General features: G+C 42.7%; 2 protein-coding genes and 2 long non-coding RNA genes across 4 annotated transcripts in view; 3 read left to right on the top strand and 1 right to left on the bottom strand.

Annotated features, from left to right (window-relative positions):
- LOC310750656 (carboxypeptidase inhibitor SmCI-like) overlaps positions 1–19,686 on the bottom strand; it is a 54,524-nt gene extending 34,838 nt beyond the window's left edge. The window contains exon 1 of the transcript XR_014542140.1: positions 19,532–19,686. The gene's annotated coding sequence lies outside the window, so the exon portion shown is untranslated. The remainder of the gene's footprint in view (positions 1–19,531) is intronic.
- LOC310750810 overlaps positions 1–27,865 on the top strand; it is a 226,068-nt gene that overhangs the window by 96,591 nt on the left and 101,612 nt on the right. The window lies entirely within an intron of this gene.
- Positions 93–3,461, top strand: LOC310750861 (kappaPI-actitoxin-Avd3d-like). The gene is made up of 3 exons (XM_083589273.1): positions 93–282; positions 1,999–2,178; positions 3,394–3,461. The coding sequence occupies exons 1-3, from the start codon at positions 192–194 to the stop codon at positions 3,408–3,410; spliced, it is 288 nt and encodes a 95-aa protein (XP_083445399.1). The 5' UTR covers positions 93–191; the 3' UTR covers positions 3,411–3,461.
- On the top strand, positions 14,471–17,004 carry LOC310749886. Its single transcript, XR_014541857.1, has 3 exons — positions 14,471–14,582; positions 15,348–15,509; positions 16,745–17,004. It is a non-coding gene; the product is annotated as an uncharacterized lncRNA (long non-coding RNA).

Here is a 27,865-nt window from a genome sequence, read left to right as displayed (position 1 = left end):
TCCAACATGTCCTGAGCTGAGGTAGAAGAATACTTTATTGAGAACAGAAAATTACCTTGTAAATAATAGAGTAGATCCAGATTGTCCCTAGATATTGCTTTTTCATGCCCAGATGACTGCTTCCATTTCCTTAAAGAACACAATATAGCGTCCCTTCCCTTGGCACTGGACATTCCCATTGAAGAGTCGCCATGCAGTGTGGTCCCTTCATCCTCCTGTCTCTCATCGTGGGCCTTTTCGCACCCTGGCCTGAGCTGCTGGGCATCTCTGCGTCAGATACAGGTATGAGCTCTCTCTCCTCTTACAACTTCTAAATCTTATGTGTATCATGGCTGTACCTCCCTCTCTACATAGGGTTGCCCCCTTCCATAAGGCCCAAGTGATGTGGAGCTTGCTTTTTTGTAGGCAACACATGCACCCAATGATATTGATCACGCTATGGGAGTTTGAGGAGCTTGTGTGCCTACAAAGATTCCCTGGGCTGACTTTGCCCAGTGAGTGAACATGTGACCTTGAAATGAGCTCAATGGTGGCTCAAAATGAAGAGCTGTGGAGTTGTATCCAACATATTTCTACTCAGAGTAGATCCATGACTCTATGTTAAACAAAACAATTCATTTCAATGCCTCTATGCCAAGTATGACAACGTTGTATACCAGCTGTGGTCCTTGCTTGGGATCAGTGTCAGCACCTGGAATTCTATGTTCCCGGGGAAGGAACATTCTGGGAACTACAGTGGTACCTCGGGTTAAGTACTTAATTCGTTCCGGAGGTCCGTTCTTAACCTGAAACTGTTCTTAACCTGAAGCACCACTTTTGCTAATGGGGCCTCCTGCTGCTGCCGCACCACCGGAGCACGATTTCTGTTCTCATCCTGAAGCAAAGTTCTTAACCCGGGGTACTATTTCTGGGTTAGCGGAGTCTGTAACCTGAAGCGTATGTAACCTGAAGCGTATGGAACCCGAAGTACCACTGTATCAGATTTGGAGTACACCTACCCTTGAATAGTCTGATCTCTCTCTTCAGCAATCTTTGCCAACTAAGCTCAGGGCTCAGGGTGTGGACATAGGAGTCTTGTTCATGGTTAGTGTTGACTTCTGGCATCCTCAAGAATATGTGTTGTTTCACTACGCCAGCCAAGATACCTTGCAGGTGGTACTCACCAGAGTGGCATAGAGCGGCATGTTGTTTGGCCCATATTGTTTTGTGTGATTTTTGGTTCATAGATAGACAACTTGGCTTCTTCCAGAAGTCTTGGATTTCAGTTTCCCAGCTGACACCCAATGCTAAACTATTGAGAACAGGAAAGTGACTCTCAGCTAGAACTGGATACAGCCCAGTGGTGGGGATGTAAGGTTATTAAAAGCTTCTGGGTAATGATCTATAATGAACTGAAGAAAATGTTTAAACTAACTTTTGTTAAAAAACCTGAAGCTTTTTTACTAGGACTGATAGGAACTGAACTCCCCAAATATTGTTAGCCCAAAGATAGAAGGACGAAAAGGTAGCAACGAAAGAAGAATGGCAAATCAAGCTAATGGACTATGCAGAAATGGCAAAATTAGCGGCAAAGCTCAGAGACTATGACAATGAGAAGTTTAAAAAAGAGTGGGAATCGTTTATTATTTATGTGCAAAAATACTGTAAACAGGTTGATGCCTATAAGTAAAGCATTTAAGTAAATGCTTGCAACTAGCAGAAAATTAGATAAAATTAAGGGAAATAATAATTGAAAAGGTTTAAGAATGGATATGCAGAAGAACTTAGTTAATATAAGGAACCAGAAGAGGGTATGGAGGGAAGTCCAGAGATTTAGGGAATCTCAAAGAGAAGGTTTGTGAAAACATATTTGTATAAATTTAGATCTGGTAGAAATGTGAGTTAATTACTGTTTTTATTTGTGAGGTGGAGTCACTTGTCAATGTCATTGCTTTCTGTGTTTCAGACTTTGATATAATGTTTATATGAGGCTTGCCTTTCTTTGCTTTTACCCACCAGATGGTCTACCTGATATATGCAAACTCCCTAAGAAAGTAGGAAGATGCAGAGGAAGTTTTCCACGTTTTTTCTTCAATATTGAAACCCTGAAGTGTGAGGAGTTCATTTTCGGTGGCTGTAAAGAGAATGCAAATAACTTTCTGAATGAAAATGAATGCTATCAGGAATGTGGACGCTTTGGTAAGAACAAATAACTTGCTGATTTAGGGCTGGAACTGTGAACATTTGGGGGCAAATGGGCACATTTCAAAATCTGAGAAACTCTGATGGGTGCATGTCCCCTTTTCTTGAAAACATGAAAGGCCTCCAAGTACAATATTATTATCTCTCTCTCCAAACCCCTCCATACCCAGAAAGGCAGCATCCTGTCCCCTTAAAACCTAAACACAACTAAACAAAAAACATTGTTTGAAATGATTTTTGGTACATTTTACATATTGCAAATTTTATTTGAGACCACTGAACAAGACTTATGGTCAAAAAGCCTTTGGCTTACCTTTCTCAAGGTATCTTAGCACAATGATGAACAGAATGTCTGAGAAGATAAAAATCAATTAAAATAAAATAATGTGTACCATTACAGTGGTACCTCGGGTTAAGTACAGTGGTACCTCGGGTTCAGCTCCTAAGACCTCATCCAGTTACAGAAGCAAAGAAACAGACAGTATAACAGAAAGCATAGAAAGAGACACAGAACTGCTCTGTAGGCAGGAAATATATCATCTGCCTCTGAGCGTTAAACATGAGCCCCACAGACTCACGAGATAAACAACTGCTGCAAGCTTGTATTTGAGAACATTCAAGAAAGTTCTGCACCCATAAAACTCACAATGCTTGACGATATCATCCCTTGAAAGGAAAATGAACAATGGCATCTGTTTCTGAAGGAAGATCTGCTCACCTCTTATCACCTTGAGTCGCCCCTGAGATATACCGTATTTTTCGCTCTATAAGACGCACCAGACCACAAGACACACCTAGTTTTTGGAGGAGGAAAACAAGAAAAAAAATATTCTGAATCTCAGAAGCCAGAACAGCAAGAGGGATCGCTGCGCAGTGAAAGCAGCAATCCCTCTTGCTGTTCTGGCTTCTGGGATAGCTGCGCAGCCTGCATTCGCTCCATAAGATGCACACACATTTCCCCTTACTTTTTAGGAGGGAAAAAGTGAGTCTTATAGAGCAAAAAATACGGTACTGTGTCCTGTGCTTTTACCTTCTTCCTAATGCTGCACCTTTGCTGTGGACTGCCATGGGCTCTCTGGGAGACGAAGGGGGACGGGGAGATATAATTTGTCGTCTTCTTCTTCTTCTTCTTCTTCTTCTTCTTCTTCTTCTTCTTCTTCTTCTTCTTTGTATCATTTGATCCACCACAAAGATTCTCTCTTTCTTCCACAGTAGTGAAAGAGGAGTAATATTTTGGCATCCTCAAAAATGCCCCCTGCTCATGTGAAAGAAGACAACAGCTAAATTCCAGATGTCCTGCCAATCGACAGATGTACTTCCATTCACCTCAGCTGAATATTCTGAATAAGTGCAACAGTAGTTCAGCATCCTCTGTATTCTGGTTCTTGAGTATGGGGTTTTGTCCACATTAATTCATCTGCTATTAAATCCACATTAATGCTGTTAAGTGTCTTCTATGGCTTACTATTTCTTTGTGGGGAGCTTAGATGATTTTAGTTACAAAAATATTTATATGCTGCTATATCTTCTAAGTATCAAAGTGATTTACATTATCTACATATACAATAAAACATGTTAAAAAAAATAAGATCAGAGAACATCAACTAACCATTAAGTAAAAATGATTTCAGCAGACCTTTAAAGATTCACAACCTGCTGAATCTCTGTTGGCTGAGCAGTCCTTAGGACTGGGCAAATCGCTAAAGGTTTGGATTCTTGTTGTCAGATGAGCCTCACCAACTCCGGGGACAAGACATGATGCTCCTCCAGATGATCTAAGTGTTTAAGCTGACAGATGAGATGTTAGGCTGCCCTTAGGTATTTTGGACTTGTAAATTACCTTAATACAAAGACAATGAACTTGGCTCGGTAGTAGATGTGCAGCCAGTGCAGACCTTTTAACAATTCTGTCACACTTTTGCACCAACTGGAGTTTTGAAATGAGACCAAAGGGCAGCCCCACATACATCACATTGCTGTAATCCAGCCTCAAGGTTACCAACATGTGGCCAGACTTTCCCTGTCCAGGAGCAGCCATAGCTGGCCAATCAGGCAGAGCTGTCAAAAGGAAATCCTAGATGCAAAGGACACCTGGGTGAACCCTCCAGAGCTGCCTTGCGTATCTCCTGGTCATGGGAACCACCCTCCCAAAGGGCATTTGTCTTCATCTGGAAGTGCCCTGGGAGGGATTTTAATTCAGCTTTAATTTTAAGAACAGCATAACCCTTTCTACTGCCATGATGTGAGCTTACAGTTTCCAGGTATGGATAGGTGCTGACATCTAGTGTGAACACAATGAAGGAAACAAAGTACTGCAAAGTAGCCTGGGCTAGTTCTTATGGAATTGATGGCTTGTGAGAACTGTATAAAGGCGTGTGCACCAACCACTTCAGCTATGAAAGCCTGAGTGGAGTGGTGGTGCAATCTGTAACTCACCACCCACCTGGAATGAATCATAGAATCATAGAATCATAGAGTTGGAAGAGACCACAAGGGCCATCGAGTCCAACCCCCTGCCAAGCAGGAAACACCATCAGAGCACTCCTGACATATGGTTGTCAAGCCTCTGCTTAAAGACCTCCAAAGAAGGAGACTCCACCACACTCCTTGGCAGCAAATTCCACTGTCGAACAGCTCTTACTGTCAGGAAGTTCTTCCTAATGTTTAGGTGGAATCTTCTTTCTTGTAGTTTGGATCCATTGCTCCGTGTCCGCTTCTTTGGAGCAGCAGAAAACAACCTTTCTCCCTCCTCTATGTGACATCCTTTTATATATTTGAGCATGGCTATCATATCACCCCTTAACCTCCTCTTCTCCAGGCTAAACATGCCCAGCTCCCTTAGCCGTTCCTCATAAGGCATCGTTTCCAGGCCTTTGACCATTTTGGTTGCCCTCCTCTGGACACGTTCCAGTTTGTCAGTGTCCTTCTTGAACTGTGGTGCCCAGAACTGGACACAGTACTCCAGGTGAGGTCTGACCAGAGCAGAATACAGTGGCACTATTACTTCCCTTGATCTAGATGCTATACTCCTATTGATGCAGCCCAGAATTGCATTGGCTTTTTTAGCTGCCGCGTCACACTGTTGGCTCATGTCAAGTTTGTGGTCAACCAAGACTCCTAGATCCTTTTCACATGTACTGCTCTCAAGCCAGGTGTCACCCATCTTGTATTTGTGCCTCTCATTTTTTTTGCCCAAGTGCAATACTTTACATTTCTCCCTGTTAAAATTCATCTTGTTTGTTTTGGCCCAGTTCTCTAATCTGTCAAGGTCATTTTGAAGTGTGATCCTGTCCTCTGGGGTGTTAGCCACCCCTCCCAGTTTGGTGTCATCTGCAAATTTGATCAGGATGCCCTTGAGTCCATCATCCAAGTTGTTGATAAAGATGTTGAATAAGACCGGGCCCAAAACAGAACCCTGTGGCACCCCACTAGTCACTCTTCTCCAGGATGAAGAGGAACCATTGATGAGCACCCTTTGGGTTTGGTCAGTCAGCCTGTTACAAATCCACTGAGTGGTAGCATAGTCAAGACCGCATTTTACCAGCTTCTTTACAAGAATATCATGGGGCACCTTGTCAAATGCCTTGCTGAAATCAAGGTAGGCTACATCCACTGCGTTCCCTTCATCTACCAGGCTTGTAATTCTGTCAAAAAACGAGATCAGGTTAGTCTGACATGACTTATTTTTCAGAAATCCATGCTGACTATTGGTGATCACAGCATTCCTTTCTAGGTGCTCACAGACTGTTTGCTTAATGATCTGCTCCAGAATCTTCCCTGGTATTGATGTCAGACTGACTGGGCGGTAATTATTTGGGTCCTCTCTTTTCCCCTTTTTGAAAATAGGGACAACATTTGCCCTCCTCCAGTCTGCCGGGACTTCGCCTGTTCTCCAGGAATTCTCAAAGATGACTGCCAGTGGTTCTGAGATCACATCTGCCAGTTCTTTTAATACTCTTGGATGCAGTTCATCTGGCCCTGGAGACTTGAATACATCTAGACTAGCCAAGTATTCTTGTACTATCTCCTTAGTTATTCTGGGCTGTGTTTCCTCTGCTGAATCATTTGCTCCAAATTCTTCAGGTCGGGCATTGTTTTCTTTATCGGAGAAGACTGAGGCAAAGAAGGCATTGAGGAGTTCAGCCCTTTCTGTGTCCCCTGTTTGCATTTCACCATCTTCTCCTCTGAGTGACCCCACTGTTTCTTTGTTCTTCCTTTTGCTACGAACATACCCATAAAAGCCTTTTTTGTTGCTTTTAACCTCTCTAGCAAGCCTGAGTTCATTCTGTGCTTTAGCTTTTCTGACTTTGTGTCTACACGTGCTGGCTATTTGTTTGAATTCCTCTTTGGTGGTTCCCCCCTTTTCCATTTTTTGTACACATCCTTTTTTAATCTTAACTCAGTTAAAAGTTCTTTAGATAGCCACCCTGGCTTCTTTAGGTACCTTCCATGTTTCTGTCTCACTGGTATTGCCTGAAGTTGTGCTTTTACTATCTCCCTCTTAACAAACTCCCAGCCATCATGAACTCCCTTTCCTTTTAGTATTACTGTCCATGGGATCTCACCCAGCACTTCCCTAAGTTTTATGAAGTCGGCTTTCTTAAAGTCAAGAAATTGAGTCCTAGTATGCTTGGCTGCTCCTTTCCGCTGTATAGTAAACTTCAGAAGAGCATGATCACTCGCGCCTAATTATCCTTCCACTTCTACCCCACTAACCAGGTCATCAACATTGCTTAGGACCAGATCTAAAATGGCTGTTCCTCTTGTTGCTTCTCCCACTTTCTGGACAATGAAGTTGTCTGCAAGGCCAGTGAGGAATCTGTTTGACCTTATGCTCTTGGCTGAGTTTGACATCCAACAAATATCCGGGTAATTGAAGTCCCCCATTACTACTATCTCCCTTCCTTTTGCATGCTTGGCCATCTGTTCCAGGAAGGTATCATTTATGTCCTCCGTTTGGCTTGGGGATCTATAGCAAACTCCCACAATGAGGTCACTGTTATTCTTCTCTCCCTTAATTTTGACCCAAATGCTCTCACTTTGGCTTTGAGGTTCTAAATCTTGGATCTCTTCACAGGTATACACATCCCTGACATATAACGCCACAGTACCAGCTGCACACTTGGAGGAGGGCATTCCTTAATTTATCCCCAAATCTTCTCTGCTTCCTGCTTTGTTCCTAGCGTCTGATCGGCTTCCGAATTCAGGACAGAAAACAATGCTCAGTGGTGTCAATGGATTCAGTTGATGTGCCCAGCCTACATGAAATCACCCAAGGAATAGAGCTTTGATGAACAAGTTGTTACGAAAAAGGAGCAATGCTGCTGAGTGCTCCAGATGGCTGGAAAGCCAAACAGGATGTTGATGTTTTGGGACTGTACCGTGGGAACAAGGGACAGTCTATTATGTGCACTGAGCACCGGATATTAGCTCAGAGTGTCACATGACCCTGTACTGGAAGTACATGGGAGGAGTTATTCTTTCTCTGCTGTTGGTGTTGAGAGAGTGCAGACATGTTTTCTCTGTACTGCTGGAAAGACAGAAATAAAGGCATGTAAATACATTTCTGTCTGTCTCTCTCCCCTCCCTGGGAATGGCAGGGGAGGAGGGATGGTTGTGTTCTTCTCACGTTTGAGGAGGATCGCCGGGATCTCGCCTTGTCTTGCCGGGAGTCGCTGACGGGGGAGATCAACAAGGAATCCAAGCCGGGCACCCGGAGAGTGGCCAATTCCTCTGAATGAAGGCTTGATTCCGACACAAGTAAGAAGATATGGGGTGTGGAGAATCTCTCCCCAACACTTATTAAATAATAGTGCAGTTGAGAGAATGGGGTAGCAGAGAGCACCATTTCCCCATTTTTCCCTTATATTTCATGTAGATTGTGCTGTGTACCAGAAACCTTAACTGACTGCTTCAGTAGGGCAGCTAGGATTAGACCTTGAGGCAGAAGCCCATACCCTTCAAAATTTCTGCAGGTTGTCCTATTCCATAATCATAATCATAATAATTTTATTATTTATACCCCACCCATCTGGCTGGGCTGCCCCAACCATTCTGGGCAGGTTCCAACATATATAAAACTATAATAAAACATTTAGCATTTTTTTAAAAAAAACCTTCTCTATACAGGGTTGGCTTTAGATGTCTCCTAAAGGTTGTATAGTTACTTATCTCCTTGGCTCAGGGATCGCAAAACTCCATACCCTCCAACATTTCTCAGTGAAAATAGGGACATCCTAAGGACAAAGCGAGGAACATGGGTGGCGCTGTGGGTTAAACCACAGAGCCTAGGAATTGCCAATCAGAAGGTCGGCCAATAAAGGGAGATGAGTGCCGCAACCCCAGAGTCGGTCACGACTGCACCTAATGGTCAGGGGTCCCTTTACCTTTACCTTTAAGGATAAAGCAGGAGATCCTGGGATCAGAACTGGGATGGCTTCTGTAAATCCAGGACTGTTCCTGGAAAATAGGACATTTGGAGTGTCTGGAAGCCCAGAGAGTGGCAGATAATGGGGGCAGCAGCAAACAAGCCTCCCATCATCTGCTGTCCTCCTGGCACTGTTCACTAGAGCATCCTTCCTTTCTTCTTATTTTAAAAAGCACTGTATTGTCGGAAGATGACCTGGTAGGCATGGACATAATTGCAGATGCTCATTTTCTTATGTTTACATACATATATATATATATATATATATATATGTATAGGCCAGGAGAAGCGAACCCCGTTTTATTCCTGTGCTCGTGCTGGTGCTATAATTTAACTGAGTTGAAATTATGAAACTGCAGATGCTCAAAGTATTGTACTAAAAAAAACCAACCTCAGATTAGCCTGTGGTTTTGGGGTTTTTTGCACTAATGTTTTAGGAATGTAGAAGAGGTTGTAAAGCTGAAATAGCAGGCATTGGACAGGGGGAGGAGGAGAGAAATGTTGATTGCGTGGCGATTCCCGCCCCCTCCCACAGATGGAATAAATAAAGACACAGGACACCAGAATTTAGGTTAATGGGCGAAAAATGGCCACAACTTTATTGATTACAGGTAAGAGCGGTATTGGCTTTAGGCCTTGCCCCTATCAGACTAACCGGTATAAAACTGGGAATTTATTTCGTCTGACAAAGTAAAGAAAAGAGGAGTGGTGATTTATGCCAAGGAGAGCCTGACACCAAAATTTTTATTTAAGGATGAACAAGGAAGAATTTTGGCAATTGAAATTCAAACCCAAGGAGAAAAAATATTGATATTAGGAATTTATGCCCCAAATGACGGGAAATTAGAATTTTTCAAGAAGCTGCATGAGACGCTGCTGGACTATCTGGATTATGCTAACATCATAATGATGGGAGATATGAATGGAGTGGTGTCTACACATATGGATAAGTCTTACAACCAGAACTTAACATCAGACGGCAGACTGCCTAAAACTTTTTTCGAATTGACTGACAATCTGGATTTGATCGACATATGGAGGACAAAGAACCCCCTAGGTAAAGAAGGAACTTTTTTCTCTGAGGCCCACCTGTCCTGGTCAAGGATCGACCAAATCTGGACTTCCAGGGGGCTGGCACCTAAGACTAAAAAGGTGGAAATCTGCCCAAAAACATGCTCCGACCACAACGCCTTGAAAATAGAACTTAGATTAACTCAACCCGGTTCCTTCAGATGGAGAATGAATGACACACTACTAAGAGATCAAGAGATTGTGAAAAAGGCCCAAAAAACATTAAAGGATTATTTTGAGATAAATCTGAATACTACAGTTGAAAAAAGAACGATTTGGGATGCAAGCAAAGCTGTTATGAGAGGGTTTCTGATACAACAGAATATAATTAAGAAAAAACTCTGGAAAGGAAAGAAGGACAAAATACTGGAGAAAATACACCAAGGAGAGAAAAAACTGAGAACCAAACCAAAGTCCAAGGAGGTGCTGAGAGAAATTAAATTCCACCAAGCAGAATACTCAAAATTGATCAATCAGGAGATTGAATGGAAAATAAAACAGATGAAGCAAAGATCCTTTGAATCAGCAAATAAATGTGGAAAGCTGCTAGCTTGGCAGCTGAAAAAAAGACAAAAGCGAAATACGATAACAAATCTAGAGATTGATGGAAGGATAGTACAGAAACCAGAAGAAATTAGGAAGTGTTTCCACAGATACTTCAAAGAACTGTATGCACAGGGGCCCCAGAAAGAATCAGAGATAGATCAATTTTTAAAGATAAATGGACTATCAAAAATAACTCAAGATAAAAGATCAATCTTGAACTCTACAATAACCTCACAGGAAATTGAAGGTGCCATTCAGAACATGCAACTAGGCAAATCTCCAGGCCCGGATGGGCTTACCTCCAAATATTATAAGGTTCTGAAGGACTATTTGATACAACCTTTGTTGGAGGTATGCAACCAGATCATGGATGGGAAGAGGGCACCAGAAACGTGGAAAGAAGCCTTCATCACATTGATACCTAAGTCAGAATCTGAAAAGACTCAGCTTAAAAACTACCGTCCTATCTCACTCCTAAATGTGGATTACAAAATATTTGCAGACATTTTGGCAAATAGACTTAAAAAAGTTTTAAATGAAGTAATTCATAAAGACCAAGCAGGCTTTCTCCCTGGTAGACATTTATATGAGAACACTAGAAACATCATTGACATTTTAGAACTTTTGCAGACTAACAGGAACACAAGGGCGGTGTTAATTTTTATTGATGCGGAGAAAGCTTTTGACAACATATCTTGGATGTTTATGAAGAAGAACTTGGAAGGGATGGGAGTAGGACGGGGGTTTGAGAATGGATTACATGCAATCTATTCAGAACAAAAAGCTAAATTAATAGTGAACAATGTGGTGACGGAGGAATTTAAAATTGAAAAAGGGACACGACAAGGGTGCCCTCTATCCCCTCTGTTATTTATTTCAGTCCTGGAGGTGCTACTGAATATGATCAGAGAGGACCGGTTGGTACAAGGGATAGAGGTCGGAGTGAAACAATATAAACTGAAAGCTTTTGCAGATGACCTAGTTTTGACACTGCAGGAGCCAGAATCCAGTACAAAAAAAGTTCTTGAACTTATATCTGAATTTGGTCGGGTGGCGGGATTTAGGTTGAATAAACAAAAAACTAAGGTTCTGACCAAAAATTTAACAATTACAGAAATAGAGGGGTTTCAGAGAGAAACAGAGCTGAATGTGGTTAAAAAAGTGAAATACCTTGGGATCTATTTGTCCTCCAAAAATTTGAATTTATTTAAGGATAATTATGAGAAATGTTGGTTGGAAGTTAAAAAGGATTTAGAAATTTGGTCAAGATTGAAACTTTCCTTGTTGGGAAGAATCGCAGCTATAAAAATGAATGTGTTGCCGAAAATGTTATTTTTGTTTCAAACCTTACAGATCGTGGACAGAGTGGATTGCTTTGGAAAATGGCAGAAGGATATATCTAGATTTATCTGGCAGGGCAAAAAGCCCCGAATAAAGTTCAAAATATTAACAGATTCAAAAGAAAGAGGGGGGTTTGCCCTGCCGGACCTGAGGTTGTACTATGAAGCTGCAGCCTTCTGCTGGTTGAAAGATTGGTTCTTGTTGGAAAACACTGATGTCCTAGATCTGGAAGGTTTTAATAATGCTTTTGGTTGGCACGCATACTTATGGTACGACAAGGTTAAAGCACATAAATTGTTTAAAAGCCACATTGTCAGAAAAGCAATTTTTGCAGTCTGGATGAAATATAAAGACTTACTAGAGAGTAAAACTCCGAGGTGGTTATCACCAGTGGAGGCCAAGGCCCGAAAAAGACCCAATATGGAGGCCTACTGGCCGAAATATTGGGAACTAACTGAAAAAATTGGAGACAATTGGAAGTTGCAGAGCCAGGATAAACTAAAAAATAAGGTGCGAGATTGGCTACATTATGCTCAAATTCAAGAGGTTTTCAAAATGGATAAAAAAGTTGGTTTCCAGGTGGAAAAGTCGAAACTAGAGACAGAATTGTTAGAACCAAAGACAAAGCTGTTATCTAGAATGTATAACTTGCTGCTTATGTGGAATTTACAGGATGAGACAGTTAAATCTGCTATGATTAAATGGGCACACGATGTTGGACACAACATTATGTTTGAAGACTGGGAAAGGTTATGGAACACCGGAATGAAATTCACGGCAAGTACTGCCTTGAAGGAAAACATTATGAAAATGATATACCGGTGGTACATGACCCCAGTCAAGTTAGCTAAGATACATCACCTGTCTGACAATAAATGTTGGAAGTGTAAGGAAGCAGAGGGGACTTTCTTTCACCTCTGGTGGACATGCCCAAAGGTTAAGGCTTTCTGGGAAATGATTTATAATGAGTTGAAAAAGGTATTTAGGTATACCTTTCCCAAGAAACCAGAGGCCTTCCTGTTGGGCATGGTGGACCAGAAAGTGTTAAAGAAGGACAGAGCTTTGTTTATGTATGCTAGTACAGCAGCAAGAATACTCATTGCAAAGAACTGGAAGACACAAGATTTACCCACGCTGGAGGAATGGCAGACGCAGTTGATGGACTACATGGAGATAGCTGAACTGACCGGCAGAATCCGAGATTTGGATGTAGAAACAATTGAGGCGGACTGGAAAAAGTTTAAAGACTACCTGCAAAAGTATTATAAACTGTATGAATCTTAAGATTGTGCATGATTTGGAAAGGATACGCTTTAGCAATCATGATTAAGTAAATAGTAAATCAAGTGATAAAAGAGAAAAGGAGATAATATGAATTGAACATGTTACGTTTATTTTAAAGGTATAAAAATTGTGATATAATATATTGAATTTAGATACATAACATGTAAAAGTTACAATAAGGTAGGACATAAGGTAATAAATTGCTGACAAGGTTAATATAAAGAACGCAGAATCGGAAGGGGTGGGGAAGTCCAAGTTGGGATTTATTTTTGTTTTGATTTTTATTGGTTTGTTATAAAAAAAAAAAAAAAAAAAAATGGTTTCTTGTAAACTCCTCATTTGCTTGCAATGTACAAAATTTGGAAAGAAACGCAATAAAAAATACTATTAAAAAAAAAAAAATAAAACTGGGAAGGGTTAAGCACCAACAGGGGGAGCCCCCGAGATGCACATCCCTAGGCGCTCCCCGAGGGGTTACCGCTCAGGAGCGTGCTTTAGGCCTAGCCTCCATAGGTTTTGGACGAGGCAACGCCCCCCGGAGTCCTTTAACGAACTACCCTTCAACATTTGGGGGAGGTGATGGCAGTCCTCCCCCCCAACTCATTTGCATAATAATACCCCTGCCAATGCCTAATCACCACATGAGCCAGGCTCGCCGCCAATACCCTCAGGCCTGTAACCAATCCCTGATCCCCTGGAAAATGTCAGCATCGGAGAGATGCACGCCATCCCCGCAGTAGAGGGCCTCCTTGCTAAACTGGATGCCTGGGTGCTCAATGACCCGCCCACCCATCGCTGTTAAAGAAGGATAGAACTTTCTTTATGTACGCCGCAACAGCAGCAAGAATACTCATTGCAAAGTATTGGAAGACACAAGATCTACCCACCCTGGAAGAATGGCAGATGAAGGTGATGGACTATATGGAATTGGCGGAAATCACTGGCAGAATCCGAGACCAGGGAGAAGAGTTGGTGGAAGAAGATTGGAAGAAATTCAAAGACTACTTACAGAAACATTGTAAAATTAATGAATGTTAAAATGATGTCGGAATGAAATGAAGCGGTTTTAGTAATAAGGTTAAAAAGGAATATGTAAAAATGGATTGATAACAGATGAAAATATAATGTTATAATATGTTAAGATAAAGAATTAAGATAAAAACAAAGAGGGAAAGGATTTGCTGAATTAACCATTTGAACTGGAATACAAAAAAGGGAGGTGTGAGGAAGTCATGGAAACAAGTAAATGAAAGGCAAGACATAGAAAGAGGGATTTATTTTTAATTGTTTTTATTTTTTCTGTATTTTGTATTTTTTGTTCTCTTTTCTTTTTTACCTTTTTTCACTACTTTTGTAACCTTTTTTGAAATCTTAATAAATATCATTTATAAAAAAATAAAAAAAAAATAGATTCGGATAGGAGGCCCGCAACTCCCCCAGTTCGTTGAAGATATGCCACATTAAGTCCACCCCCTTTCTGTAAGCTAGGTCGTTCTCGCCCAGTTGGATAACCGCCGCCTCCGGTGGGCCTTCAACGGCAATTCTTTTTGTTACTGCTGGGAAGAACTCCTCCCAACGCATTCCACGATGCGCAATCCAGGAAACTTCAACATTGTTTGGGAGCTGCAGATCGCCGCCCCAGCCCCTGGTGACTGCACGCAATCTCGCCCAGTGGACAATGCAGTGGCCGATGATCCACAGACGCACCACCCCGACACCTGAAAATAAAAGAGTAAGAGAGCCGGGTCAGGGGGCTGATGGGGAGGGAACATTAGCATGGTTTCCGGATGTATCCCCTGTAAGCGTTCGACTTCCACCGTCCCATATCCATTATCCTCTCCGCCAGTAAACCCATGTGCACGGCAGTGGTTGCAGCCCCGATGCGGAAAGAATGTGCGGCGTACTCCTCAGATGGGAGCCCCATGGCAGCGATTGCCTTGCTCATAACCCTCGTGAACTGGTGCTTTGACAGGCGAGAGCTATCCGTGTGTATGAAGAAAGGGCCACTGGCTTTTGGTCTTAAGCACAGGAACTTTCTTGCGTCCTTTAGTGGGCAAGGGCCAGTACCAATATGGGCCAAACATCATGCTGCTCTCTGCCACTCCGGTGAGTACCACCTGCAAGGTATCTTGGCTAGTGCAGTGACGCAACACCATATTCTTGAGGATGCCAGAAGTCAACACTAACCATGAACAAAGCTCATATGTCCACACCCTGAACCATGGCTGATTTGAGCTTAGTTGGCAAAGATTGCTGAAGAGAGAGATCAGACTATTCAAGGGTAGGTTTACTCCAAATCTGAGTCTTCCCAGAATTTTGCTTCCCTGGGAACATAGTATAAAGGTTAAATAGTGACTCACAGAACAACCAGAGTATCACTGGTCTACTATGGTCTTGGGCAGAGTGCTAGAATGCCAGCATCTTTCTGAGGATTCCATGTCATGAAATTCAACTATCCAAAAATGCATTGGAATTAATTGCCTTGTTTAACTTATAGAGTCATCTATTTGAATGGATCTACTCTGAGTGAACCGTCATTGGTTACAACCCCACATGTCTTCATCTTGAGCCACCACAGATTTAAGCCACCAAGCCATGGAGCTCCTTTGAAGATCCAGATTTGATCAAGCACACGTAATTGCTCACTGGGCAAATTCAGGTTGTTGCTTGGGCCTCCAGCTGTTATAGAAATATCAATATGAGTTGGTACATTTGTCGCTTGGGGAAAATCAAATTCCATGTCCCTTGGACCTTAAGGAGGGGGGCAACCCTAGGTAGAGAGGCGGGTTAAAGAACTGGAAAGAGATAGGGGGAGGTAAAGCCATGATACACAAAAGATGTGCTCGTTTCTCTCTGGTCGGGGACAGAGGGTGGCGCTTGGGGGGGGGAATTGTCGTCGCACCACTCCTTGGTGTGTGGAGTGCCTCAGGGTGCGATACTCTCCCCGATGCTTTTTAACATCTTTATGCCCCCCCTCGCCCAGACACACTGATCAGATGTTTGGAAGCTGTGGCTGGATGGTTACGTGGGAGCCGGTTGAAGTTAAATCCTTCGAAGACAGAGGTCCTCTGGCTGGGACGGGACGATATGGGATTGAGGGGGCAAGTCCCATCTCTTGCGGGGGTGCAATTAGTGCCAGCACCGTCCGTTATGAGTTTGGGTGTAATCTTCGATACCTCCCTCTCCATGGAGGTGCAGATTGCAGCTATAACAAAGGTGGCATTTTTTCATCTCCGCCAAGCTAAGCAGTTGGCCCTTACCTCTCTCGCCCTGACCTAGCTACTGTGATCCTCGCTGCGAGATCACATTCACCCGGTGCTATACCAGCTGCACTGGCTCCCGGTGGAGTACAGGATCAGGTTTAAGGTGCTGCTTTTAACCTTCAAAGCCCTATACAGCCTAGGACCCTCGTACCTACGGGACCGCCTCTCCTGGTATGCCCCACAGAGGAACTTACAATATTCAAATAAAAACATCTTGAAGGTCCCAGGCCACAGAGAGGTTAGGCTGGCCTCAATTAGAGCCAGGGCTTTTTCGGCTGTGGCTCCAACCTGGTGGAACGCTCTGTCACAACAGACAAGGGCCCTGCAGGACTTGACATCTTTCCACAGGGCCTGCAAGACAGAGCTGTTCCACCAGGCCTTTGGTCAGGGCACAGCCTGACCCTCTCCTTTGGCAATCTTTACAGAACTTTAGTTTATGGTTGCCATCAATTTTGATTTTAATTAATTTTTATAATGTTTTTAGAATGTTGCACTATTTTAGTGTTGTTAGCCGCCCTGAGCCTGGCTTCGGCTGAGGAGGGCGGGATATAAATAAAATTTATCATTATTATCATCATCATCATCATCATCATCATCATCATTATTATTATTATATCTGTATCCAACGCAGAGATGCCCAGCAGCTCAGGCCAGGGTGCGAAAAGGCCCACAATGAGAGACAGGAGGATGAAGGGACCACACTGCATGGCGACTCTTCGATAAGAATGTCCCGTGCCAGGGGAAGGGATGCTATATCATGTTCTTCAAGGAAATGGAGCCCATCAATTGGGCATGAAAAAATGAATTACCAATCTCTAGGGACACTCTGGATCTACTCTGATGATTCCAATGTAATTTCCTGTTCTCATTAAAGTATTCTTCCACATCAAATAGGGACACATTGGAACTCTCAAATGTTTCAGTTCCGTGATATGATGTTGATAGAAACCTGATCTTTGGTCATGCAACGTTTATGGCCTTCTTCCGGTTTTTTCTTTTCTTTCAACTGCATATAGCAAGGCCTGATAACAGATCATAAGAGTACTAACGGTCGACAGCAGTGTTCGCCAACTTGGTGCCCTGCAGATGTATTGAACTACAACTCCCACCAGCCCCTGCCAGTTCAGATTGGTGAAGCTTGGTCCACAGACTCTCAATGTCAATACAAACATGAAGTTCATGCAATATGTTATACACACATACCTCATGGCGGGGGGATAGATTTGGAACCATTTATTCCATTTTTAATTCAGCCAGAGAAAAAGAACAGTCTTGGCTTGGCTGGAAAAGATTGTAATTTAATCTCTGGGTGGCCACATGAGCATGTCTGGAAGTAAGCTGTTCCGAAGCCAGCATCTCCCCAAGAATTCCAAGTGCTGACACTGAGAATGTCCAGCAGGCATTATGTCCTCATTCTTTGTCACCACCAAGCCCTTTCCACAAAGAATGAGGACATGGAGTTGCTTAAGGGCTCTCAAAATTATTTCTCAGTGTGGGCTCTCCTAACCACTCTCGGCACCCTTAAGCTCCCCACAAAGAAATAGTAAGCCATAGAAGACACTTAACAGCATTAATGTGGATTTAATAGCAGATGAATTAATGTGGACAAAACCCCATACTCAAGAACCAGAATACAGAGGATGCTGAACTACTGTTGCACTTATTCAGAATATTCAGCTGAGGTGAATGGAAGGACATCTGTCGATTGGCAGGACATCTGGAATTTAGCTGTTGTCTTCTTTCACATGAGCAGGGGGCATTTTTGAGGATGCCAAAATATTACTCGTCTTTCACTACTGTGGAAGAAAGAGAGAATCTTTGTGGTGGATCAAATGATACAAAGAAGAAGAAGAAGAAATAGAAGAAGAAGAAGAAGAAGAATATCCCCCCATCCCCCTTCCTTTCCCAGAGAGCCCAGGGGAGCCCACAGCAAAGGTACAGCATTAAGAAGAAGGTAAAAGCACAGTACACAGTATATCTCAGGAGCGACTCAAGGTGATAAGAGGTGAGCAGACCTTCCTTCAGAAACAGATGCCATGGTGCATTTTCCTTTCAAGGGATGATATCGTCAAGCATTGTGAGTTTTATGGGTGCAGAACTTTCTTGAATGTTCTCAAATACAAGCTTGCAGCAGTTGTTTATCTCGTGAGTCTGTGGGGCTCATGGTTAATGCTCAGAGGCAGATGATATATTTCCTGCCTACAGAGCAGTTCTGTGTCTCTTTCTATGCTTTCTGTTATACTGTCTGTTTCTTTGCTTCTGTAACTGGATGAGGTCTTAGGAGCTGAAGTTTTGGGACTTTACTGGGGATCCAGTAAGATCCTGTATGCTTTTAAACCTCAGTAAACTATAACTGAAGAATTCTGCTGCCTTAGTGTGTGTTTTTCCTTTGGAACTCTGCACGGGAGTTGCAGTTCATGCAATTGCAACTCTGTTGCTATCTGCCCATGCCCTGGAGTTGCGCTAAAGAGCCATGGAGACAGGGAGTGACTAAATTTTGCACCAGCCCTGTCAGATATTTTCTACCTGAAGAAAGAATCCCTTCAGGAGTCTGGCCATGGCTGCCTGAGAGTAGGCTCAGTACTTTAGATTTCTCAGTTTGAAAAACTGGAAAGATACTTATGTTGCAGCACATCATAAAATATATGATATTATTTGCAGCTATACTGAAGTTGATGTTACTGTATTCTATATGGTTTATCTTCTACTGGAGAAGACTGGTCAGTCAAAAAGCAACTGAGAACAGACACTGAGTTTGGCTGTTATTGAGTACAGTGGTACCTCAGGTTACATACGCTTCAGGTTACAGTTGCTTCAGGTTACAGACTACACTAACCCAGAAATAGTACCTCGGGTTAAGAACTTTGCTTCAGGATGAGATCAGAAATCTTGCTTTGGCGGCGTGGCAGCCGAGGGAGGCCCCATTAGCTAAAGTGGTGCTTCAGGTTAAGAACAGTTTCAGGTTAAGAACGGACCTCCGGAACGAATTAAGTACTTAACCCAAGGTACCACTGTAATGGTACACATTATTTTATTTTAATTGATTTTTATCTTCTCAGACATTCTGTTTGTCATTGTGCTAAGATACCTTGAGGAAAGTAAGCCAAAGGCTTTTTGACCATAAATCTTGTTCAGTGGTCTCAAATAAAATTTGCAATAAGTAAAATGTACCAAAAATCATTTCAAACAATGCTTTTTGTTCAGTTGTGTTTAGGTTTTAAGGGGAGAGGATGCTGCCTTTCTGGGTTTGTATGGAGGGGTTTGGAGAGAGAGATAATAATATTGTACTTGGAGGCCTTTCATGTTTTCAAGAAAAGGGGACATGCACCCATCAGAGTTTCTCAAATTTTGAAATGTGCCCATTTGCCCCAAAATGTTCACAGTTCCATCCCTAAATTAGCAAGTTATTTGTTCTTACCAAAGCGTCCACATTCCTGATAGCAAGAAGCATACTTCAAAAAGTTATTTGCATTCGGTTCACATCCACCAAAAATGAACTGCTCACACTTCATGGTTTCAGTATTGAAGAAAAAACGTGGAATACTACCTCTGCAGCTTCCTATACTTACAGGGAGTTTGCATATATCAGGTAGAGTATCTGGTGGGTAAAAGAAAACAAAGGCAAGTCTCATATTAACATTATATCGAAGCCTGAAACACAGAAAGCAACGACATTGACCATGTGAGTCCTGAAGATAGCCCTCCTAAGTATACAATGAGGAACTTCTGAATGAGGATCTAATAGTTATGGTAACAGACCAGCAGCCCAGTTGAAACTTCGGTGCTTGTTGTGATTTCTCCGTAACCCTTTAAATGGATTTAGCATAATTACAACCATAGTAAATTTGAGTGGAAATCTCTTGGGGCTTGGGGCTACAGAGCTAACTCAGACCACTGAGATACATGGTAAGAGAAAGGTTTGACAGACCATCACCCTGAAATCCTACAAACCTATAGGAACATTCCAACTCAGATGGAAAGTATGAGCTTGCCACAACTTTAGACTCAACAAATCCCAAATTCTCTTCCAGTGCTATAATTCAGTGGTTCAGCATTTGGCTGAGTGAAGAATGTTAGGGCTGTGTCCACTTCTGAAAGCCAAATATTAAGAATGAGATTGACAAACTGGAGAGTCACCGAGGAAAATAGAGGGACCAGGATTATAAAGGGATATAGTTTGTTCTGAGGAGAAAGTTTAACAAGAATAGATAGTCTGGAGCTACTCTGTCTAGATGAAAGTTACTTCAAATGGAGAGTATGAGGTTGCTTCAACTTTGGGCTAGATGACCACCATCACCACCCCACAAAAACAAAAAACTTCTCTTCCGGTGCTATAATTTGGTTATTCAGCATCTGGCTGAATGAAGGAGGATAGGGTTGTGTCCAGTTCCAGCTGAGAGTTACTTTCCTCTTCTCAATAGTTTAGCATTGTGTGTCAGCTGGGAAACTGAAATCCAAGACTTCTGGAAGAAGCCAAGTTGTCTACCCAGTGACCAAAAACCAAAAACAAAATAAAACCACAGATCCTGTATTGAGAAGAGCAGGATTCCATAAAAGCTCTGATCCAGTCCTTTGAACAGGCTGAGACAGATAACTGAAGGGAGCAGCAGAGCCAAGGATAAGTTGATTCCAAATCTGAGAGTTTCCCAAAGAGACCCACATTGTGCCTCTTAGGAGTCATTGTACCAAAACCAATATGGGCCAAACATCATGCTGCTCTCTGCCACTCTCGTGAATACATCCTGCAAGGTATCTTGGCTGATGCAGTGACACAGCACGATATTCCTGAGGATGCCAGAAGTCAACACTAACCATGAACAAAGCTCAAATGTCCACACCCTGAACCATGGCTGATTTGAGCTTAGTTGGCAAAGATTGCTGAAGAGAGAGATCAGACTATTCAAGGGTAGGTTTACTCCAAATCTGAGCATTCCCAGAATTTTGCTTCCCTGGGAACATAGTATAAAGTTTAAAAGAGTGACTCACAGAACAACCAGAGTATCACTGGTCTACTATGGTCTTGGGCAGAGTGCTAGAATGCCAGCATCTTTCTGAGGATTCCATGTCATGAAATTCAACTATCCAAAAATGCATTGGAATTAATTGTCTTGTTTAACTTATAGAGTCATCTCTTTGAATGGATCTACTCTGAGTGAACCGTCGTTGGTTACAACCCCACATGTCTTCATCTTGAGCCACCACAGATTTAAGTCACCAAGCCATGGAGAAGCCATGGAGCTCCTTTGAAGATCCAGATTTGATCAAGCTGATGTAATTGCTCACTGGGCAAATTCAGGTTGTTGCTTGGGCCTCCAACTGTTATAGAAATATCAATATAAGTGGGCACATTTGTTGCTTGGGAAAAATCAAGTTCCATGTCCCTTGGACCTTAAGGAGGGGGGCAACCCTAAATAGAGAGGCGGGTTAAAGAACTGGACTTTGCTGATAGCATTCATTTTCATTCGGAAATTTATTTGCATTCGCTTGACATCCACCATAAATGAACTGCTGACACTGCATGGTTCTTATACTAAAGAAAAAATGTGGCATATTTGCTTTGCACATTCCTTCTTTCTTAGGGAGTTTGCATATATCAGGTAGACCATCTGGTGGGTAAAAGCAAAGAAAGGCAAGCCTCATATAAACATTATATCAAAGTCTGAAACACAGAAAGCAATGACATTGACAAGTGACTCCACCTCACAAATAAAAACAGTAATTAACTCACATTTCTACCAGATCTAAATTTATACAAATATGTTTTCACAAACCTTCTCTTTGAGATTCCCTAAATCTCTGGACTTCCCTCCATACCCTCTTCTGGTTCCTTATATTAACTAAGTTCTTCTGCATATCCATTCTTAAACCTTTTCAATTATTATTTCCCTTAATTTTATCTAATTTTCTGCTAGTTGCAACCATTTACTTAAATGCTTTACTTATAGGCATCAACCTGTTTACAGTATTTTTGCACATAAATAATAAATGATTCCCACTCTTTTTTAAACTTCTCATTGTCATAGTCTCTGAGCTTTGCCGTTAATTTTGCCATTTCTGCATAGTCCATTAGCTTGATTTGCCATTCTTCTTTCAATGCTATCTTTTCGTCCTTCTATCTTTGGGCTAACAATATTTGGGCAGCTGTTGTAGCATACAAAAATATTTTCTTATCTTCTTTGGGGAGTTCAGTTCCTATCAGTCCTAGTAAAAAAAGCTTCAGGTTTTTTAACAAAAGTTAGTTTAAACATTTTCTTCAGTTCATTATAGATCATTACCCAGAAGCTTTTAATAACCTTACATCCCCACCACTGGGCTGTATCCAGTTCTAGCTGAGAGTCACTTTCCTGTTCTCAATAATTTAGCATTGGGTGTCAGCTGGGAAACTGAAATCCAAGACTTCTGGAAGAAGCCAAGTTGTCTATCTATGAACCAAAAATCACACAAAACAATATGGGCCAAACAACATGCCGCTCTCTGCCACTCTGGTGAGTACCACCTGCAAGGTATCTTGGCTGGCGTAGTGAAACAACACATATTCCTGAGGATGCCAGAAGTCAACACTAACCATGAACAAGACTCCTATGTCCACACCCTGAGCCCTGAGCTTAGTTGGCAAAGATTGCTGAAGAGAGAGATCAGACTATTCAAGGGTAGGTGTACTCCAAATCTGATACAGTGGTACTTCGGGTTCCATACACTTCAGGTTACATATGCTTCAGGTTACAGACTCTGCTAACCCAGAAATAGTACCCCGGGTTAAGAACTTTGCTTCAGGATGAGAACAGAAATCGTGCTCCGGTGGTGTGGCAGCAGCAGGAGGCCCCATTAGCAAAAGTGGTGCTTCAGGTTAAGAACAGTTTCAGGTTAAGAACGGACCTCTGGAACGAATTAAGTACTTAACCCGAGGTACCACTGTAGTTCCCAGAATGTTGCTTCCCCGGGAACATAGTGTAAACTTTAAAGAGTGACTCACAGAACAACCAGAGTATCACTGATCTACTGTGGCCTTGGACAGGGTGCTAGAATGCCAGCAACTTCTGAGAATTCCAGGTGCTGACACTGATCCCAAACAAGGACCACAGCTGGTATACAACGCTGTCATACTTGGCATAGAGGCATTGAAATGAATTGTTGTGTTTAACTTAGAGTCATCTATTTGAATGGATCTACTCTGAGTAGAAATTTGTTGGATACAACTCCACAGCTCTTCATTTTGAGCCACCATGGAGAATCCATTGAGCTCCTTTCAAGGTCACATGTTCACTCACTGGGCAAAGTCAGCCCAGGGAATCTTTGTAGGCACACAAGCTCCTCAAACTCCCATAGCATGATCAATATAATTGGGTCCATGTGTTGCCTACAAGAAAGAAAGCCCCACATCACTTGGGCCTTATGGAAGGGGGCAACCCAATGTAGAGAGGCAGATTAAAGAATTGGAGAGAAATAGGGCAAGGTACAGCCATCATACACATAAGATTTAGAAGTTGTAAGAGGAGAGAGAGCTCATACCTGTATCTGACGCAGAGATGCCCAGCAGCTCAGGCCAGGGTGCGAAAAGGCCCACGATGAGAGACAGGAGGATGAAGGGACCACACTGCATTGTGACTCTTCAATGGGACTGTCCAGTACCAAGGGAAGGGACACTATATTGTGTTCTTTAAGGAAATGGAAGCAGTCATCTGGGCATGAAAAAGCAATATCTAGGGACAATCTGGATCTACTCTATTAATTACAAGGAAATTTTCTGTTCTCAATAAAGTATTCTTCTACCTCAGCTCAGGACATGTTGGAGCTATGAATTATAGCCACAGAAGACTGAAACAGCCTGGAAGGATTTCAGATCCGTGACATGGTATTGATATAAACCTGTTCTTTTGTCATGCAGCGCCCATGCCCTTCTGTTCCTCTCTGGTGTGGGTGCTGTGGAGTAATGGGTAGATTAGTCAGGACAGGATAAGACAGGAAAAGAAATATAAATATCCAGCAACTCTTATTATGACCATCATATAAGTGCCTGGTAGAGTTTGGTTTATTCTCACCACGTCTCATATTTGGCTAAGCCAGTGGTTTTCAACCAGTGTGCCATGGCACCTTGGGGCGCCTTGAATGATAGTCAGAGTACCCCGGGCAACACTGGACTCTGTCCCTCTTTCCTTCTTTCCCTTCTCTGATGCCCTCTCACGTCTCTGCCTCCCAAAGGCTAACACGGCTGTTCATTGCAGCAGCCCTGGCTACAAACTCCCCAGGCAAATGGTGCCTCTGGAGCTGGCTAAGCTATCAAGTCTGTGAAAAAGTGACATCAGAGTTTATAAGTTAGCAGGAGAATGATAGTTGTTAGGAGATTGCTTAAAGTGTTGGAAGCCCAGAGCTTGGAGCACCATAACACAGGGGCGTGGGGGTGAGCAGTGAATAGAATTAAAGTTTCCTCTTGCTCCTACATGGTGAGCTTGGGCTGGGAAGGGTACGACAGGGTTCAGTTTTGGGGGAACACTGTGAAAGGAAGAGCGGAATTTTACTGAGGAATGGTATAAAAGTCAGTGTTATAGAAAAAACCTGCCCCTTTCCCCTTATTGGGTATCCAAGAGCCCGTATAGAGTCCTTAAGTGGGTTACCTATCCGTAGGAGAAAACAACAGAGGCCAGCCAGAGAATACTGAGAAGCAAAGCAGCTAGTAAGCCTGATCTTTATTAAACTGTTGCAACAGGGTCCTCACTCACCATACGCAGGAGAGAGCAGGAACCCAGAACAATGGTGCACAAGCCCATATATAGAATTTTGAAATTGCCCACCCTGTAGACTAGGCTTCCTCAACTTCGGCCCTCCAGATGTTTTGAGACTACAATTCCCGTCATCCCCAACCACTGACCCTGCTAGCTAGGGATCATGGGAGTTGTAGGGCAAAAACATCTGGAGCGCCGAGCATGAGGAAGCCAGCTTTAGACCAAGACCACCCCCAAAACATCATACATACATTACAGAAGGAGGTGGTCTACAGCAGAAATCCTGTTTGCCAGGATATCTGTTAATGGTCACTGATTGCTTTACCTGGGCAACCTGGCCATTCTTTTGTGATAGTAAATACTTCAGTTTCTGAGTCCCAGGTCCCAGGCTCACCCTGTTCATACACAAATACACCCTTAAGACAGGATTTGTAAGCAAAAAGACAAAGGGGAGGCTTTCTCCATTTCCTCCCTTCTTGCAGAGAAATATATTGAGGTCAATTTGGGAGAGTCAAAATGACTTCAGGATTGCTCTCCTGTACTATTTCAGACATTAAAGTATTCTTCCACATCAAATAGGGACACATTGGAACTCTCAAATGTTTCAGTTCCGCGATATGATGTTGATACAAACCTGATCTTGGTCATGCAAAGTTTATGGCCTTCTTCCGGTTTTTTCTTTTCTTTCCTTGCATATAGCAAGGCCTGATAACAGATCATAAGAGTGCTTACGGTCGACAGCAGTGTTCGCCAACTTGGTGCCCTGCAGATGTATTAAACTACAACTCCCACCAGCCCCTGCCAGCTCAGATTGGTGAAGGTTGGTCCACAGACTCTCAATGTCAATGCAAACATGAAGTTCATACAATATCTTTGTATACCAACATCCCACACAACGATGGTTTACAAGCTATAAGGAACACCATTTCAGATAAAACCACAGCGGACTTTGCCACCAAACTCTGCCAATTTGTCCTTACCCACAACAACTTCAAATTCGGTGATGACCTGTTCCTTCAGATCAGCGGCACAGCAATGGGCACCCACATGGCCCCACAGTATGCCAACATCTTCATGGCAGATTTAGAACAACGTTTCCTAAACTCCTACCCACTCAAACCTCTCTTGTACCTGCGATACATTGACAATATTTTTATCATCTGGACACATGGTCAACAGACCCTGGACACCTTCCACCAGAAATTCAATGATTTTCACCCCACAATCAACCTAACAATGAATCAATCTATGCAAGAAATACATTTTTTGGACACTACTATAAAAATACAGGATGGGCACATAGACACCACCTTATACCGTAAACCAACTGACCGACAAACATATCTACATGCCTCTAGCTACCATCCCAAACATACCAAACAGTCCATTGTATATAGCCAGGCACTACGTTACAGCCGTATCTGTTCCAATTCTACAGACAGAGACTCTCACCTAAGAGATCTACAGCAAACCTTTTTAGAACTAAAATACCCAGCAGATGAAGTTAGACAACAGATCAACAGAGCCAGACTGATACCCAGAGAGAACTTGCTGCAAGACAGACCCAAAAAAGAAAATAACAGAACACCTCTAGTCATCACATACAGCTCCCAAGTTAAAACAGTACAACGCATCATCAGAGATCTACAACCTCTCCTGGACAATGACAGTTCTCTTTCTCAAGCTCTGGGAGGAAGACCTTTCATTGCCTACAGACAGCCACCCAATCTTAAACAACTCCTAACCCACAATAATACTACAACCAGACGTAACACGGACACTGGCACCAGAGCCTGCAATAAACCCAGATGCCAACTTTGCTGCCACATACACCCGGACAACACCATTACTGGCCCCAACAACATCACACATACCATCTCGGGACTATTTAATTGCTCATCGTCTAACATTGTATATGCCATCAAATGCCAACAGTGTCCCTCAGCTCTCTATATTGGACAAACAGGCCAAACCTTACGCCAAAGAATAAACGGACATAAATCGGACATCAAGAATCACAAGACAGAGAAACCAGTAGGAGAACACTTCAATCTCCCAGGACATTCTATACAAGATCTCAAAGTAGCTGTTTTACTACAAAGGAATTTCAGAAATAGACTGGAAAGAGAAGCTGCTGAATTGCAACTCATTACCAAACTTAAAACCATGGAGAGACCTGGTCTGAACAAAGACATTGGATTCTTATCTCATTATACATGACAAAGCCATTTTTCACCTTCTCACCCCTTGCTTTTTCCTGTAAGACCTATTGCAGTCGTTAAGAGTCGTCAACAGGTTAAGAACAGTTTCAGGTTAAGTACGGACCTCCGGAACGAATTAAGTACTTAACCCAAGGTACCACTGTAAGCTGTTCTGATGCCAGCATCTCCCCAAGAATTCCAAGTGCTGACACTGAAAATGTCCAGCAGGCATTATGTCCTCATTCTTTGTCACCACCAAGCCCTTTCCACAAAGAATCCTGGGACATGGAGTTGCTTAAGGGCTCTCAAAATTATTTCTCAGTGTGGGCTCTCCTAACCACTCTCGGCACCCTTAAAAAACTAGGGTTCCTGGTACTCTTTGGGGGAAGCCAGGACTGGCAACATGGTACAAGTCTGTTTTAGATGTCTAGTGTGGGTGTGACCACAGACTCCTAATGGGGAGGGGTGTAACGTGTGAATGCTTGCTGTCCAACTGTGTTGCTCCCCCTGTGCTTTTTATCCACACATTCCAGGTGGGTGGTGAGTTACAGACTGCACCACCACTCCATTCTGGCTTTCATAGCTGAAGTGGTTGGTGCACACGCCTTTATACAGTTCTCACAAGCCATCGATTCCATAAGAACTAGCCCAGGCTACTTTGCAGTACTTTGTTTCCTTCATTGTGTTCACACTAGATGTCAGCACTCAAGTTGTGTTAGTCACCTATCCCTTCCTGCAAACTGTAAGCAGTAGAAAGGGTTATGCTGTTCTTAAAGCTGAATTAAAATCCCTCCCAGGGCACTTCCAGATGAAGACAAATGCCCTTTGGGA

Source organism: Podarcis filfolensis (genome assembly GCF_964270895.1).
Source record: "Podarcis filfolensis genome assembly, chromosome: 15".
NCBI lineage: Eukaryota > Metazoa > Chordata > Lepidosauria > Squamata > Lacertidae > Podarcis > Podarcis filfolensis.
The sequence above is the reverse complement of the archived record's forward strand: the minus strand, read 5'-3'. Positions and strand labels throughout refer to the sequence as shown.